The sequence below is a fragment of the Zootoca vivipara genome, chromosome 1, assembly GCF_963506605.1.
Source record: "Zootoca vivipara chromosome 1, rZooViv1.1, whole genome shotgun sequence".
NCBI classification, from domain to species: domain Eukaryota; kingdom Metazoa; phylum Chordata; class Lepidosauria; order Squamata; family Lacertidae; genus Zootoca; species Zootoca vivipara.
Window position 1 is genome coordinate 15,922,496 of NC_083276.1, and position 16,826 is coordinate 15,939,321.

Consider the following 16,826-nt stretch of genomic DNA (forward strand, 5'->3'; position numbering starts at 1 on the left):
GGTAGCCAGGTGAAACATTAAAGCAGGCTCTTGTACCTTTCATAGTTACGTAGAAGAGGAAACGCCCGCAGGTGTTGCTTTACATGCAAACTAACTAGATTGCTAAGCATGGTTGCAATGCAATTGGCATGGCAAGCTAGACTTGTTCACATTGCCTCTTCCACAAAACTATGAAAGGTGCGGGAGACTGGTCCTCTTCTTCACCTGGCCACTATACTGAACCAAGGTTGGCTGGCCTATGGCGCAGGACCTTCTCCGCAGTGATGGTGCCTTAGTGTTGGAACACCCCACCCCACAGCGAAATTCAGCAGGCCCACCCTATTGTGATCTTTGGGAAAGTAGTGAAAGTCACTTTTCCCCCCAGTGCATGGATGTTTAGTTTATTGGTCATGTAAATATTATTTCAGTCTCAGAAGGCGGAATTCAACATCACACCATTAGAAACATTCCCATTGCATGTATAAGTTTGGCAGACAGAATGATCCCCCTCTCCCCCTCCCATGCACTTTAGTGGGAGTTCTCCCAACACCCTCCCTCGAGCCAATTTTAGGGGTGCAGAGGGCACGCGGAGGAAATTCCTGTTGCACAGGTTGTGTTGATGGGGTTTGTCAGGTGAATCCCATCCACTGTGTTTTGATGGGGAAACATGGTGGCTATCATGGAAGGCTTAGAGCATGGGTAGGCAAACTAAGTCCCGGATCCGGCTCAATCGCCTTCTAAATCCGGCCCACGGATGATCTGGGAATCAGCGTGTTTCTACATGAGTAGAATGTGTGCTTTTATTTAAAATGCATCTCTGGGTTATTTGTGGGGCATTGGAATTCACCCCCCCCCCAAAATATATATAGTCTGCCCCCCCCCCCCAAGATCTGAGGGACAGTGGACCAGCCCCCTGCTGAAAAAGTTTGCTGACCCCTGACTTAGAGGGCACACGGGTCAGGAAGCCATACAGGAAGTTTGTTGCCTTTCTCCAACATGAGCAGGACAGGAACAGGAAAACTCTTGACTCTCCGTCCCCCTCCCCCATGCAACTACATAAGTCTAGTGCCACCTAGTGATTAACACATACAGTTGTGCTATCCACCAAATGCTTGTGGGTTTTCCTTATTATAACGATGTTGTTTTTGCTTTAACCTTTAGCAATAGAACGGTATCCATTCTTTAAACACCCCCACCCACCCCAGGTTATGTTTCATTTTTGTTTGTTTGTTTTTGTATGCTTTTGCAAAGCCGTTAGATGGGATACAAATGTCAGCCATAAAGGGGGAAAAATGTGGAGATTATATGTAAAACTTTAAAAGGGGGAATCTGTTTTCCTCACTTCTGTGCAGAAGGGTTTTAGTGAAAATACAAGGAGAGATTGTTAAGCTGCCTTCAACGCTAGGACCAGTGCCTGATATTGATGCTGTGCCGCTGTGATTTTCATACAGTACCTCCTGTTACGTGTACGCTTACCTGTTGTTGTTCTGTTACGTTTCCAACCTGCTTCAGCTCTGCCTTAATAGATATTTTGCTTCTTCCGGGTTTGATCCCCATTGTGCCTTCGTTTTCTTCTTCTTTTTCCTCTGCTTAGACATTTCACAGCTCTTGTTCTGCCGCCGCTGCTGGATGTGCTCAGTTGGTGATATATGCAGAATTTGATTCTCCCAAGTTTTGAGGTTACCTTCCCCAAACCTTTGGAGCAGTGGACACAGTGCACCAGCCTTTGCCAACCTGGTGCCCTCCAGATGTTTTGGACTACAACTCCCATCAGCCCCAGCTGATGCCTGGAGGGCACCAGGTTGGTGAAGACTGCAATACATCAGTGTGTTTGCCTTGATGTTCTCTTGGCAGGCCTGACACCATTCCAGTGAGGAAGGAAAAATCCGTATATATAAATAAAATACAGCCATCACTCAGTTTCACACATTCATTTGTTTACATATATGCACATTTAAGATTAAGGCGTTCAAGGGCTTAAATGAGGGCCTGGGAAGAATCCGACCCAAAGGCAAAAAGAGTCATTACAGTGGTACCTCGGTTTATGAACACAATTGGTTCCGGAAGTCTGTTCATAAACTGAAGCGTTCATAAACTGAAGCGAACTTTCCCATTGAAAGTAATGGAAAGTGAATTAATCTGTTCCAGGTGGTTCCGCGGCATTCGTAAACCGAAAATTCATAAACCGAGGTGTTCGTAAACCGAGGTTCCACTGTATTATCTGTACTGTCCATCGTGTATTGAACAGATTCGGAATCGTAGTTTTACTTGGTTCCCATGAGTAACATGCAAGACAAAACATTAGGTACTAGAAAACAATTGTCTGAATCCAACCCAAAGTACTAATTTTGGAAATAAGAGAATTTCAGGACCCAGCTAACCAACCAAGGACCTGAAGTAACAGAACCAGTCTCCTTTCTTGTGGATCATGTGAAATGACTTCAAAAAAACAAACCAGGCTGTACCTAGAGGTATCCCAGTGGTCCATTACGACCCCTCTGGTTGATTATTGGCAGGTGGGGGAGGTGGGGAAGGTGTCCACCAGAAGCTCAAAGGTTGCATAAGCCCATCCCTTATCTTAACCTTAACACTGCAGTCCTATACAGTGCAATCCACCATCTGCCACCACCACCAGCTCCAAAAGCCACACTCCTCCACCCCATAATTGTGGGTGGGTGTGGAAAATGGTCTGTTCAAATCAATGGGAAGAAATGCTGTATGTATTCTGAGATGAGACCTTATTTCTTAGCCTAATTGCTGCCTGGGGTTGGGGAGCAAAGAGACAGGACTGAGGAGGAGAGATGCTCTCCAAACTGCATGAGGCCTTCAGGCTGCAATCCTAAACTCACTTGCCTGGGAACTCAATGAATCTTGCATCAAAGAAGGCCTGCGTTGGATTGCACTGTGGACTTCTGCTTTGTGATATAGACAGCAGATCTTGTTGGAAGTTAAAATGCTTGAATAAATCACTGGCTAATTTTGCATCTTGTATGTATCCAAACTAGGGATGGGAGAGAAATTCAACCTAAACGCAAACCTACCTAAATGATGCAATTTGTGAGCAAAAACATAGCCAGCCTTGAAAATTCGCAGAATTGCAGTTCTCTAAGTGATGTATCTGAAACTTCGTGTACTAGGGTAAAGTGTGCAGGAAAATGCATATATATAAGTAAAAATGAAAAAATGAAAATGCATTGCTTTGCAAGAAAAAAAGTGTGCATGAGGCAAAGCTGCATACAAAAATGAGCATATCGGGAGAAATTCAGCATTAAAATGCTGGTGAATTTTCGTGAGGACTTCTAAAAATATAAAACTTCGCAAAATGATGAGGAAATGTGGAGAACTGAACTTAAGATAAGAAGGATGAGAAACCCAAACTGACAGATTCACCCATCCCTAATCCAAGTCATACTAGCGAATCCTATATACTGATATATCCAAATATATGGATACCGCCCGCTTGCTGCCTGCTTATGTGCAGGCCTTTTAGCTAGCTGACCACGCAGATGTCTGTTTTGACCCATTTCCTAGCCATGGTTTGTCCTCTATTCATACTGCAGGGTACGAAATTCCTGGGTGCCAACCTGCCTATGGCAACCTAGAATTCTCCAGGGCAGGCTCGCAAAATCTTCACCTACCCTCTGGGACAGGTAATTAAACAGAGATGTTTTGTCAAGTTGATGTTTTCTTTTATAACTTTCTGCTGTTGCTTGTTGTTGTTGTTGTTTTTTTAAAAAAAGAAAAACCCTCTCTTCCCCTGCCAGCCATTTGCCAGCCGCTCAGATAGAAGATGCAGCATTTTAGAAATTAGGGACCTGACAGCAGCTCCGCTTGAATGTATGTGCCACAGATTTCATGGCAGAACATTGCAGTAATTAATACCAGCACACAATACGTGTTGGCAAGAATGTTGCTTGGGGGGGGGGGAGTGCAGCTTCTTTAATCTGCGAGATCACAATGGACAGCTCCTCCAGCTCCATGTTTTGGTTCCTCTTGCGAAAGACGACCTCCATGCAGTTGTGGCTGGTGCTCAGTGAGTCTAGTAGGATGATGGAAGCAGGAGGCCTAGCAGTAGAGGCAGCCAAAGCCAGCTCAGTCTAGCCTTGTTGTTATGTATTAAGTTAACTGCAGTACTCCTTCTGGCCACCGTGGCTGCAGTTCTTACCCTGCCCACTGTGGCTGCAGTTCTCACTCAGGTCCACAACATGCAAATGAAGGATTGAGACTGCTGTTCATGGATTGGGTAGCTAGGGGAAGTTTGTTACTGTTGCAAGTTACTGAGTACTATATAAGCCAGTTGGCTAAGCTACTGTTCAGTCTGGACTCAGAGCTAGAATAAAGAGCTGGTTGTTTTGAGAGCTGTGTCTTCATCCTTCTTACCCACTATTCTACATTTGTCTTCCTCCCTGCTTCCAACCAGGGCAATATTGAGATTAGGGCCACATTCACACCATACATTTAAAACACTACGGTAGCACTTTAGTCATGGCTTCCCTCGAAGAATTCTGGGTGCCTAGAGAAAGCCCCATTCCCTTCACAGTTGCAATTCTGTGGGACAGGCATTGTGGCCTAGTGGTTAGAGTGCTGGACTGTGACCTGGGAGACCGAGGATCGACCTACTGCTCAGCTGTGAAGCTCAATGGATCACCTTGGATCTGTCACTGCCTCTCAGCCCTAACCTACCTCACAGGGTTGTCGTGAGAATAAAATGGGGAGGAAGGGAAGTATGTATAGCACCTCAAGTCCCACGGAGGAAGGAAGGGATATAAAGGTAATACGTCATAATAAATAATAACTCGCAGAGTTTCCTGGGGAAAGGGATTGGTTGTTAAACCACTCTTGGCTGTAGCATTGAAAATAAGCACTTTTCAGTATCACTGCTGTTGGACTCAAGCCATCCCTTCATAGCCAGAGGTTGGTTGGTTGGGTGGCTTGCTTTATTCTTTTTTGCTGTCTGCTTTTTTTTTTTTTTAGTGTTTACCTCCCAGAAATTTGCTTCTCCCGTGTGGAAAAAGTAGCAACAGAATAGCTCCTTGGTTCCTTCTAGGATTCCATTCTCAGGGAGCTTATGCAATAATTCGTTTCCTTGGGCAGATGAGGTGGATGATGACACACTCCCTGTTTCTGGTGCTCGTCATCAGTGTTGAAAGCTATGGCCGTTTAACATGTGTCTATCTATCTATCTATCTAGTTTTCATTTTCTGGTAAAAAGCTTTGGAGGTACAATTCAGAATCAGAAAATGGGATGGAGGAAAGTTAAACATGCACCTCTTCACTGTATAAAGGTAAAGGGACCCCTGACCATTACGTCCAGTCGTGACCAACTCTGGGGTTGCGCGCTCATCTCGCGTTATTGGCCGAGGGAGCCGGCGTACAGCTTCCAGGTCATGTGGCCAGCATGACAAAGCCGCTTCTGGCAAACCAGAGCAGCACATGGAAATGCCGTTTACCTTTCCGCTGTAGCGGTTCCTATTTATCTACTTGCATTTTGATGTGCTTTCAAACTGCTAGGTTGGCAGGAGCTGGGACCAAGCAACGGGAGCTCACCCCGTCACAGGGATTCGAACCGCTGACCTTCTGATCAGCAAGCCCTAGGCTCAGTGGTTTAACCCACAGTGCCACCTGGGTCCTCTTCACTGTATAGCTCCCATCATATTCTGAGAAGGCACATCTTTACCCGTGTGTATGTGTGAGTGTGTGAGAGAGAGAGAGAGAGAGAGAGAGAGAGAGAGAGAGAGAGAGAGAGAGAGAGAGAGAGAGAGAGAGAGAGACTGTTGCCACCCTTTGCCCTTCCCCCATATTCAACCAAACCTACCTCCGTTTACACCACATGCACCCTTTGCCTATTCTTGCACTGCTTGACCCACCCCCCTACCTTACCCCCGGAACTCACAAACCGCAGAGCATGATGGCGCCTTACTTTTGTATGTCTATGGCAAGAGATATGCCTTATTCTTCTGAATGTAAAATGCTTTAACCGATTTTAACGTTGTGTTTTATTGTTATTGTTCTCCTTAGGTTCAGACATGGACATACATTTATTTTTTTGGTGGGAGCAAGGAAGTTTGTATACACACATCAAAGGCACCTGAGCATTTCACTGAGAAAGAGAATTTCTGTTTTTATGTACTGAAACTGGTCTTTCAGAAATACAATACTCCAGCAGGGCAAAAAGGTTAGGGAGTTACTGAGGAAGGGGATAATTTGGGTGTAAGATTGTATTGTTGTTACCCATCCTGGGAACTTATGGTGAAGGACAAGTAAGAAATCCAAATAAGAATAATGATGATGAGATTGGCAAGAGAAATTAATTAGTTATATTGATCTTGCCAAATTGACAAATTCGATAAGGGGTGGTTCAAATAAAAAGTTTAATAACAATTGGGAAAAATTCGGAATATATTTGAAAGAACTTGGGTTTAAAACGAATATATTGTAGAATTCCCAGGAGGAAAGTAAATGGATGCAGTGGGGAAGTTAAAAACTTTGAAGCCAGGGAGGAAGAGAAGGGGAAGTCAATCGGGATAAGATGACATGAATAGGGATATTGAAATGAAGATATAGAAGCTAGACCGATAAATATGGCAGAAGATAGGATAAGTTTTATTTGAATGTTTATGATTGTTTATTTCTATATTTTTTGGTTGTTGCGTATTTTCTGTTGGAATTTTAGTTGACTGTTTTGTTTTATAATTATTTTAAATTCAATAAAGGTCATTTTAAAATTAAAAAAAAGAATAATGATGGTGATGATGCCACTCTCCTCCTTTTTCTATCAGATTACCAGAATTAGGCAGCCTGCATCATCTAGTATAATTTGAATTGAAATGCACACTACAGAGGCTCAGAAGGCTGATGTTTGACAACCCTAGCTTCCTTACGTGTCCAGCCTACTTTAGATTCCCTTAGTCATTGTTGAATTTGGCAGCAACTCCCCTGTATGTCTTGGTCTGAGCAGAGTAATTTATCTTCCTCCAGCATGCAGCTTCACCTCCCCCAGATATATTACCCTCAGAACTGTCTCTTCAGCAAAACCAGATATCTTGTTAATAAAAACTAGCAATGCATTATGAAGACTCCAGGTCAGGTTAGCAATGGCGTTCTCTCTGTTTAGAAGCCTGTAGCGCTCCAGGCTTTCTTCTCACAATGTTTTATTTCCGGGGGAACATGACTCCTTTCCATGCCATGAAGGCACACAAGAAACTCCTGGGTCAGGCCAAAAGGCCCAGAATCTTGTTCTCAGTGGCCAACCTAATGTCTCCGGGAAGTATTTTTAGGTTCAGAAAAGGGAAGCCAAGGGGATGGAGTGGCTCCACTGTGAGGAAAGTTTGCAAGCGAGAGGTGACATGATAGAACACAAAATTATGCATGGCATCGAAAATGTGGCTGGAGAGAGGCTTTTCTCCCTCTCTCGTAACACTAGAACTCGTGGACATATGGTGAAGCTGAATATTGGAAGATTTAGGTCAGATAAAAGGAAGTCACTCCCACAGGATGCAATGGTGGTCAAAAGCTGGGATGGTTCTTGAAGTGTAAGTGTGTTCTCACGAAGCAATACACAGTGATAACAGCAAGAACCTTTATTTGAACTAACAGAACTGGACAACAGAGCCAAAGCAACTGCTTATATACATTTCGGAAGGCCTGGGCCACTCCCACTCTCAACATGATTGGCTGTCTGAACTCCCAAGCTGCGAATCATAACGCTGAGTTTAAGGACCAATGGCAGTGGCCCAAATCCTGAAATGTTCTGTGATTGGATATCATGTATTGAATCAGAACACAGGGGCTCAGAATCCTTAGTCCAGACTCAAGCTCAGGCAAATGCTGACCACTGGAATACATAACAGAGGATTGGACAAATTCATGGAGGACAAGGCTATCGATGGCTACTAGTCAAGATGGCCATGCTCTGCCTCCACAGTTGCTTCTGAAATACAAGGTGCTGGAAAGCACAAGAGGGGAGAGTGCTCTTGAGCTCAGGCCCTGCTTTTGCATTTCCCACAGGCAACTGGTTGGCCACTGTGAGAACAGGATGCTGGACTAGACATAGCTGCCAAGTCTCCTGTTTTTTTGCAGGAAACCCCCATATTTTGTTACCATTTCCCGCTGTTATCCCGAATGGATTTATATCCATGTCCCGGCTCCCAGCTGTCTGTGCATGTCTGTACATGTGCAGAAGTGATTTCTGGTGCCCAGACATGCAGACACAGGCAGCCCGGCACCGGAAGTCGCTTCAATCCGGGAGTTGGCAGCTATGTGAACTAGATGGCCATTGACCTGATCCAGCAGGCTCTTCTTAGGCACTTATGTCCTTAGAAGTCTCTTGTGAAGTGAGCGGAGACCAAGCTGTAGCTCCTCTATGCTCAAGAGGAACATTACCTGCAGAAAGCCAACCTTTGATTGTTTTCACTGTGTTGCTATGCATTCTTTTTAGGAGGAATCTTTTCGCTGTGTGCCATTTGCTATTCATTTTAAGGTTATTTTTAAAATGCATTTTCTGAATCTCCTTTTTTTTAAAAAAAAAAAGAGCAGCAAAGGAATCAATAAATGTAAAAGCACATGTGTGAATACAGGCCAACAATTGTTGTTGTTTAGTCGTTTAGTCGTGTCCGACTCTTATATATGTACTTGACTACATTTCACCTCTGCTTTACTTAACGAAATTACCTATTAGAAGCAAACTGGCTGTAGCATTGCCAGCTGGCCAGGGGGCAGCAGGGTGGAAGAGCTCACCGTGACCTGCTCTTGTGTCATAAATAGCAGCTGGAGTTGAGGAAACCAGGAGGTCGAACTGCTATTCTCGTTAGTTATGACTTGCGGCTAAATTACATGCAGGAAGCCTGACCCTGGCGGAAGTCTGCCCCAATCAGAAACGGGCACAGAGATAAGCATTTTCACCTCCAAATGTTTCCAGGAGAAGCTGCTATTAAAATCCCAGCTATGGGAGCTGGCTGGAAACTTAGCAGCCTTAGCTAAATGCTGTCCCTTTTTTTGCTCAAAGAAGTGAGAACCATTTTGCCCATTCCCTGCTATAGGAACACAGGAAGGTGCCTCATACTGACTCAGGCCACCAGATCTCAGATCTCATCTAATTCACTCCTTTTTAAACGATATGTGTGATCTGTGTGATATGTGTGATAGCCCTGTTTAGGGAAGCTTTTAATGTTTGATGGATTTCTGTATTTTAGTGTTTTGTTGGAAGCCGCCCAGAGTGGCTAGGGGAACCCGGCCAGATGGGCGGGGTATAAATAATAAATTGTTGTTGTTGTTGTTGTTGTTGTTGTTGTTGTTGTTGTTGTTGTTGTCTGAAACACAGCCATCCTTCAAAATCTGCAGTTCTCCAAATTTTGCAATGCTATTCTTCAGTCAAGAGAGGTCTACAAAAATGAATCTACCAGGGTAAAACGTATGTTTGAATGCATATATTAGGGGAAATATAATGCAATGGTGCATTATTAGTGTTATATTTATTTATTTATACCCCACCCATCTGGCTGGGTTTCCCCAGCCACTCTGAGCGGCTTCCAACAAAAAATAAAAATACATTAAAACACCAGACCTTAAAAACTTCCCTAAACAGGGCTGCCTTCAGATGTCTCCTAAACAGCAGATAGTTGTTTATTTCTTTGACATCTGATGGGAGGGCATTCCACAGGGTGGGTGCTACTACCGAGAAGGCCCTCTTCCTGGTTCCCTGTAACTTCGCTTCTTGCATTGAGGGAACTGCCAGACGCTCGTTCAGATATCCTGGGCCAAGGCCATTTGGGGCTTCACTGGTTCATTTCCAGGCTCAATTCAAGGCACTCACATTAGTGTTTAAAGCCCAATATGACTCAGTCCCCAAATACCTGAAAGACCCTTCTCCCTCCCTACACATCCTATTGAGAGCTAAGATCAGTGGAGGGAGCCACCAGAAGCTCAGGAAGGGTGGATCAGCTCCCCTGTGGCAGCTCCTAAGTTGTGAAGCACACTTCCCACAGAGGTGCATTCTTGCACCTTCCTTATATAGCTTTTCGTGAATTCTTTACCCTGGCTTTTGACACTTTCGGTGCATATTTCCGGGACCCACCATATCTCTGTAATTTTAAGTTGTCTAAAACTGTTGATGACATTGCATTTTAATATTATTGTTGTGTTTCAATTGTTGTAACCTGCCCTGAGACCTTAGGGCGATGGGCGGGTAATAAATTGCAATAATAATAATAATAATAATAATAATAATAATAATAATAGGAACTTGTTTTACAAAATGTGTACATAATGGGAAAGAATATATGCAAAAATGTGTAAAAGAAATTCTCCCAGAATTGCTGGTGATTTGCAACCTAATGTGGAAATGTGTAGTATTGAACTTAAGATTGGAAATATGAGAAAATTATTTCATATTTTTTTAAAAAAAAATGCGATTGTGAAAGTGCTGTCCTGTTCATTGAGTCACTGTGTATCTGTCCGGTTTGCACCACAGTTCTTCCACATGGTTGTGCATATATGGAGCTATACAGAGTGGGGGAAGTAATTTGTGTCCCCCTTCAGTCCTATGCCTCTTTGCTCCCATTTGAATAAGTGCCCGATTTCAGCCAGATCCAGGTTCTTATCTGACTGGCACTGACTCTTAGGCAGGGCTCTTTCGCTTTCTGCGATCCTATGTCTGGGGTGCAGAGCATCAACCAAGAAGCCAACTGCAAGTGAACATACAACTGCGCTATGACCCCTCAGCATAGCTGCCAAGTACCCCATTTTCCCCGGGAAACCCCCCACTTTTACTTACCTTTTCCCGGTGGTCCCCCGTATCACTTCGTCTCCCATTTTTCTCCGTTATTTTCTCCTGCCGGCGACCTTTTTTTTTTCTTTCCGATTCGCCCTTCTATGGGCACCAAAAATGGCCACCGCCGGCTTCAAAAGTCGCATCTACGCATGTCTGGAAGTGCATAGATGAGACTTCCGGTGTCGGCGGCGGCCATTTTTGGTGCCCATAGATGGGCGGAGCGACACCGGAAGTTGCGTCGACGCACTTCCTGACATGCATACAAGCGACCTTCGAAGCCGCCGGCAGCCATTTTGGTGCCCATAGAAGGGCAAAGCGACACCGGAAGTTACGTCGACGCAACTTCCGGTGTCACACAGCTGCCGGTCCCGGATTCTGCAGTCCGGGACTTGGAAGGTAAGCCCCTCAGTGCCTGAGGTTCAGCTTTCTTTGCACCATGTTAATATGCCCAAACCCTCCTCAGGGGAGGGGAGGGAGAGAAAGGACCATTTGTTCAAATGAACTGTGTGGAAGAAAAGAAACCATTTTCATGTAGTGGCACCTACAGTACACATCAGAATTCCCTCCCATTAAACATTAGAGAAGTACCATCCCTGTTGTCTTTTTGCTGCCTAATAATAATAATAATAATAATAATAATAATAATAATAATAAATTTATTATTTATACCCCGCCCATCTGGCTGGGTTTCCCCAGACACTCTGGGCAGCTTACAACATATCTAGAAACATAATAAAAACATCAATCTTTAATCGTACCGAAGGCCTTCCACTTTCAACAAGTTTTTTAAAGTAGGGATCTTTCCCAGTCTGCATATCAATAAGTACGGTAACTGTTTTTTACTGCTTGTGTGTTTGCCGTCCTAGACTTCTTTGGGAGCAATGGTGGGATATAAATTTAAACTGTAGCTCATGTAAGCTGTAGATTGTGGATGTTCATATCTAACCAAGGGAAAGTATTGCTTTTCCGGCATTTCCTTCTTAAAGTCATCGTCTCTTTGGCACCTTCGAGTACAGTATTTTCTTCAAAAAAAATCCAATTGTCTTTATAATCCCACTTCCATTGTGACACTGTTGTTGTTGTTATCCTTTTTATCACAGGGGTGGAGAACCTTTTTATTTCAGACCAATGGCCTCAGTTCCTTCTGAGCAACTTCATACCTGCCAAGTTCCGGCCTAAGAAATAAGGGACTGGACCGGAAGTAGCGCTGCTGCCATTTTGGAACTGGGCGGAGCATGCTCAGAAGCGACTTTTGATGCTGCTCTGCCCAGTTCCAAAATGGCCACCGCATCAGAAGTCGCGCTGCAGCCATTTTGGAACTGGGCAAAGCAGCATCAAAAGTCGCTTCTGAGCATGCTCCGCCCAGTTCCAAAATGGCCACTGCGCCAGAATAAACCGGGGGAAAACAAAAAAATCCGTTTTTTCGGCTGGGGGCAGCTGGGAAAATGGGGGTTTCCCAGGGAATACGGGAGAGTTGGCAGCTATGCAACTTTCTGGGAGCGCCATGCTAGCGGTGGTTGGGCGGGGCTAGAGACAATAGTGGGCGGGGCAGAAAATATCAATTTTACCTTTGTGCCATTGGCCAGCTTCTACACACACTTCCACACTGCTCTCTACCCAGAAAACATTCCAGTCAGGAGAAAACACTGGAGAAGGATATGAAACAGGACTGAGAAGGGGTGTGGCTGAGAAGGGGTGTGGCATATGGAGAGTCCTGGGAGGCCTGGTTTGGCCCCACCCTTTCCTTAGCATGTTATTGGGTATAATTATTTTTTCAACCTTATCATACACGTACTTATCACTCAAGAAGCCAGTGTCTCATCTGACCGTAACTGAGAGCTAGCAAAAAGTTCGAAGCCGCCTGCACAAAGGGACCTAGGATTTATTTATTTTTCCATCCTTTTCATTCATTTTAGTCCTTCATGGCTGCTGTTCACTAAAGTTTGCTGAAGTTGAGGATTCTTTGGGCCTCGGTTAGCAAGGTGGGGAGGGAGAATCTGTAAAAATCACACACCCCTTTCCGTTGGTGGGAGTCTCCATTTCATCGAAGAGCTTCCCATTTATGGAAGCTCTCTTTCCATGAAAAGAAGGGTTCCGTTTTATCCAGCCCCATGCATTTTGTGTGCAAAATGTCCCAGATCCATGCACTGGCATTTGCTATCAAGTAACCAGACTGGAAAAAGACTCCTATATCCAGGATATACCCAAGTGATCAGTGCATTCTGCCGAAAAGAGCCTCCTGCAGGTACCATTTTATCAGAAATTTCTCTCCGCACAGGAATAGTGTTGTGGCACCTACCCTTCTGAATTCCCTCCTGTTCAATGTTAGACAGGCACCATCTCTGTTGTCATTCTGATTTCTACTGAAGACCTTTATCTTTCAACAATACTTTTAAAGTGAAGATCTTTACCGATCTGCATATGTACAGGAATTGTTTTTAAATGTTTTGGTCATTTTACTTCTTGGAGGAAGCGGGGGGGGGGGTGAGGAATGAATTGAATAAATAAACAAATGGATAAATCATTGTGGCTGACAGAATGGAGAGCCACTGCTAGCCAAAATAGACAGTTCTGAGCTGGTTAGGCCAACATTCTGAGTTGGGATAAGTCAGTTTTGTATGTTCCTGAGAAAATTCCAAAAAAAAACAAACGTTGGCGGTGATTTACATTTTCCAAATGTCATATAGCAGCAAGCCTGTAATCTTGATCCACAGGACAGCTATAATGACAGCAGTTCTGAATGTGAACAATTAAGTACTATGATTCATTATATTACATTAAAGTAGTATAATTTACGAAGACTGTGACCACTTCTGTCACTAGGACCTCCGTCAAGCTGTTAATCAGATGCAAATCTTTTGTCTTTCCAGCACGTTGCAGGAACAGAAGGGGGAACTTCGCAAGCGTCTCTCCTACACAACTCACAAACTGGAAATGCTTGAAACAGAATTTGATTCTACACGCCAATATCTTGAAGTAGAACTCAGACGTGCTCAGGAAGAACTTGAAAAAGTGACTGAAAAGCTGAGACGGTTAGTTGTTGAATTCGCTGACATTTCCGCAAAAGAAATGTCATATTTTACTTTAGGGAATTTGGGAACTGTTGACATCTGCTGGAAATGCTGAAGGAGGCCATCAGGAAATGCTAACATTAACTGGCAAAATTCTAAGCAAGCACTTTCAAATTTCTATGCAACTTCCTTCAGTAAATGGCCATATTTAATCCTATTTTGGACCTTCAACATGGCAACATGTGCAAAGACCAAAAGTGAGTCTTTGACCCGTTTTTGAAATTAACAACACAATCATACATATGTCTGCTCAAAAATGAGCCCCATCCAACTTCATGTGGCTGATTCTCAAGTTACTTAACAGAGCACTGCAGCCCTACTGGCTAATTTTAAGACACGCCAATAAATATCACACTTTAATTTTGCTCATTGACCAGTAAGTACCAACATTTACCAAGACAGGAAGAAAAATAGCCTCCATGTAGCATATTCTGTCCCATCAAGAGTGGCTTATTATGAGGATCCCCATAATCATACCTTGAGTCTCCAAATCATTAGTAACTACTATCAGTAATGTTTTCAGAGGTCACTGTGTTGTGAATAACGCTCAAGACCAGTGGTGGAAAAGGTTCTGTGGCTAAACCCTTTAAATATATATATAAAAAAATCCTTCCAGCAGCACCTTAGAGACCAACTAAGTTTGTCATAGGTATGAGCTTTCGTGTGCATGCACACTTCTTCAGATACACTGAAACAGAAGTCACCAGACCCTTATGTATAGTCAGAGGGTGGGGAGGGGTATTGCTCAGAAGGGTGGTGGGAATGGGTGATTAGCTGATAGGAGTGGTAATTCCCACAACCCTTCTGAGTAATACCCCCCACCCCCCACCCTCTGACTATACATAAGGGTCTGATGACTTCTGTTTCAGTGTATCACAATATTTTTATTCTACCTCCCCCAAATAGTTTAAAAGCAGTTAACTGTCAAATGAATACAGACAGACAGGAAAACAAGTTTAGAACAATCCAATAGAACACCAAAAAAGTGAGTAGTAAAAGAGTAGAAGACGTGTGGAATTCTGGAAGGAAATGTGCTAAATATGCATCCCATGGGTGTGCATTCTACAGCTCAGGAGTAGCAAGCAAGAAGACCCTGCAGCAAGGCCTCTTTTGCCCAGAAGATGGTTTCCACCTTCCTTGGCAGATCTTCTGTCCATTTTCAAAAGTGGATAAGATGGACAGATCCGTCTCTTTCTGGCCCACGTCACTTTTGCATTTGTTCATTCTGTTTCGTTTCTGCTTTGAAATCTGCAATTTTAAAGAGATCCTAACAAAAAAATTGACACCCAATTGCACATTTTTTAACATATTTTGCCTTGAAATCTATTGCTGCATTTAGAACTGCATTGCAACATTTGGTTGGGGAAGTGGAAATATCCAATGCGGCTAGCCATGTTCTGATCTGCACATTCATCTGGGAGGCGCAGATCTTGTCAGTAGCGGGATTTGCAAGGATTGAATTCCCTCAAGGATCTCTAGCAAAGGGTGTGGTTGATTTTTATTTATTTATTTTTTGCTTCAGAATCAGAATAGAAGTGAAACTCTGAAGTAAAAAACTCGGTTCTGAGCAAAGACCAAGCACCAACCCTGTCTCACATGGGCATTCAGGGGATTTCACTTGCAAAACTTTCTTTTCCCTCACAATATCTTCCACCATGGGCAACATTTCTTATGCTTCTACTTGAGTTCTGCATCGCCTCAATAAGACTCCTTTGGAGGCTCAGAACATCAAGAGAGGACACATTTTACAATCCCCTGCCGTCTTCTAAGAGACCATTTTTGCCATGTTACTAGAAAATGAACTTCACAGCGATGAGCAATGGGAACTGATCATAAGATTTGCCGTGCTGCATCTTTTCAGTGGAATGCTGGGTCTAGGCTTAGGACAATTTCTTTGACATATGTTGGAAAGATGTTTTCCTCTCGTAATTGCCAACTGGGCAATCCTCATTCTGAAAGGTTGTCAGCATGGAGCTCTGCTGAGAACATTGTTAAAAAGGTAAAGGGACCCCTGACCATTAGGTCCAGTCGTGACCGACTCTGGGGTTGCACGCTCATCTCGCATTATTGGCCGAGGGAGCCGGCATACAGCTTCCAGGTCATGTGGCCAGCATGACAAAGCCGCTTCTGCTGAACCAGAGCAGCACATGGAAATGTCGTTTACCTTCCCGCTATAGTGGTTTCTATTTATCTACTTGCATTTTGACATGCTTTCGAACTGCTAGGTTGGCAGGAGCTGGAACCAAACAACGGGAGCTCACCCCATCGCAGGGATTCGAACCGCCGACCTTCTGATCAGCAAGCCCTAGGCTCAGTGGTTTAACCCACAGCGCCACCTGGGTCCCTCTGAGAACATTGTTACCTCACCACAAAAAGGGGCCAGGTTCTGCAGAGGGCTGAAACTGTTCTCAGAAAAGGTCGCCGCACACAATTTTGACTTGGTGAAGCTAAATGATGTGAAAATGCTTCAAAAAGGTGGATTTTGCCAATGCCAGAGCACCAGGGTACTACTTTTTTTTCTTCAGGGACATTTCATTTAAAAAAGCAAATCTGGGTAGCTACACACAATTTGAGCTCTCCGATGGGTGAAATATTATGGAGTCCATTTTTATCTCACCTTTGCTCCAATGAACTCTCGGCATAATACACAGTTCTCTCACTTCCTTTACCCCCCACATGTCTATGTGGTAGGTTGGGCTGAGAGACGCTAACTAGTCTAAGTATACCCCAGCTGGCTCTCCCATTTACCAATGTATACCTATAATATGTCTATTTCCTAGCATCTACATGGCACATTCACTCAGGGCCTGAAGCAAAGCAGTAAATACCCCCCACCCACCCCCACACGCACCCCAAACTAAAGCCAAACCCAGCCAAATTATTGTGGCACCTGAAGCAGAAAATCCCACAATAATCTCTTCTGCTCCCTGGAAGTAAAAAATACAATAGCAATTAATTAAATAACTAATAATTAGCTGTGGCCTCACTTTGCCGAATGGCAGGACTAG

The 16,826-nt window shown here is 43.9% G+C and overlaps 1 protein-coding gene across 1 annotated transcript in view; it reads left to right on the top strand.

Annotated features, from left to right (window-relative positions):
• BEGAIN (brain enriched guanylate kinase associated) overlaps positions 1-16,826 on the top strand; it is a 145,668-nt gene that overhangs the window by 60,053 nt on the left and 68,789 nt on the right. Inside the window, exons 2-3 of the mRNA XM_060277359.1 lie at positions 3,540-3,629; positions 13,618-13,779. Of these exons, the coding sequence (XP_060133342.1) occupies positions 3,540-3,629; positions 13,618-13,779 (252 nt within the window). The remainder of the gene's footprint in view (positions 1-3,539; positions 3,630-13,617; positions 13,780-16,826) is intronic.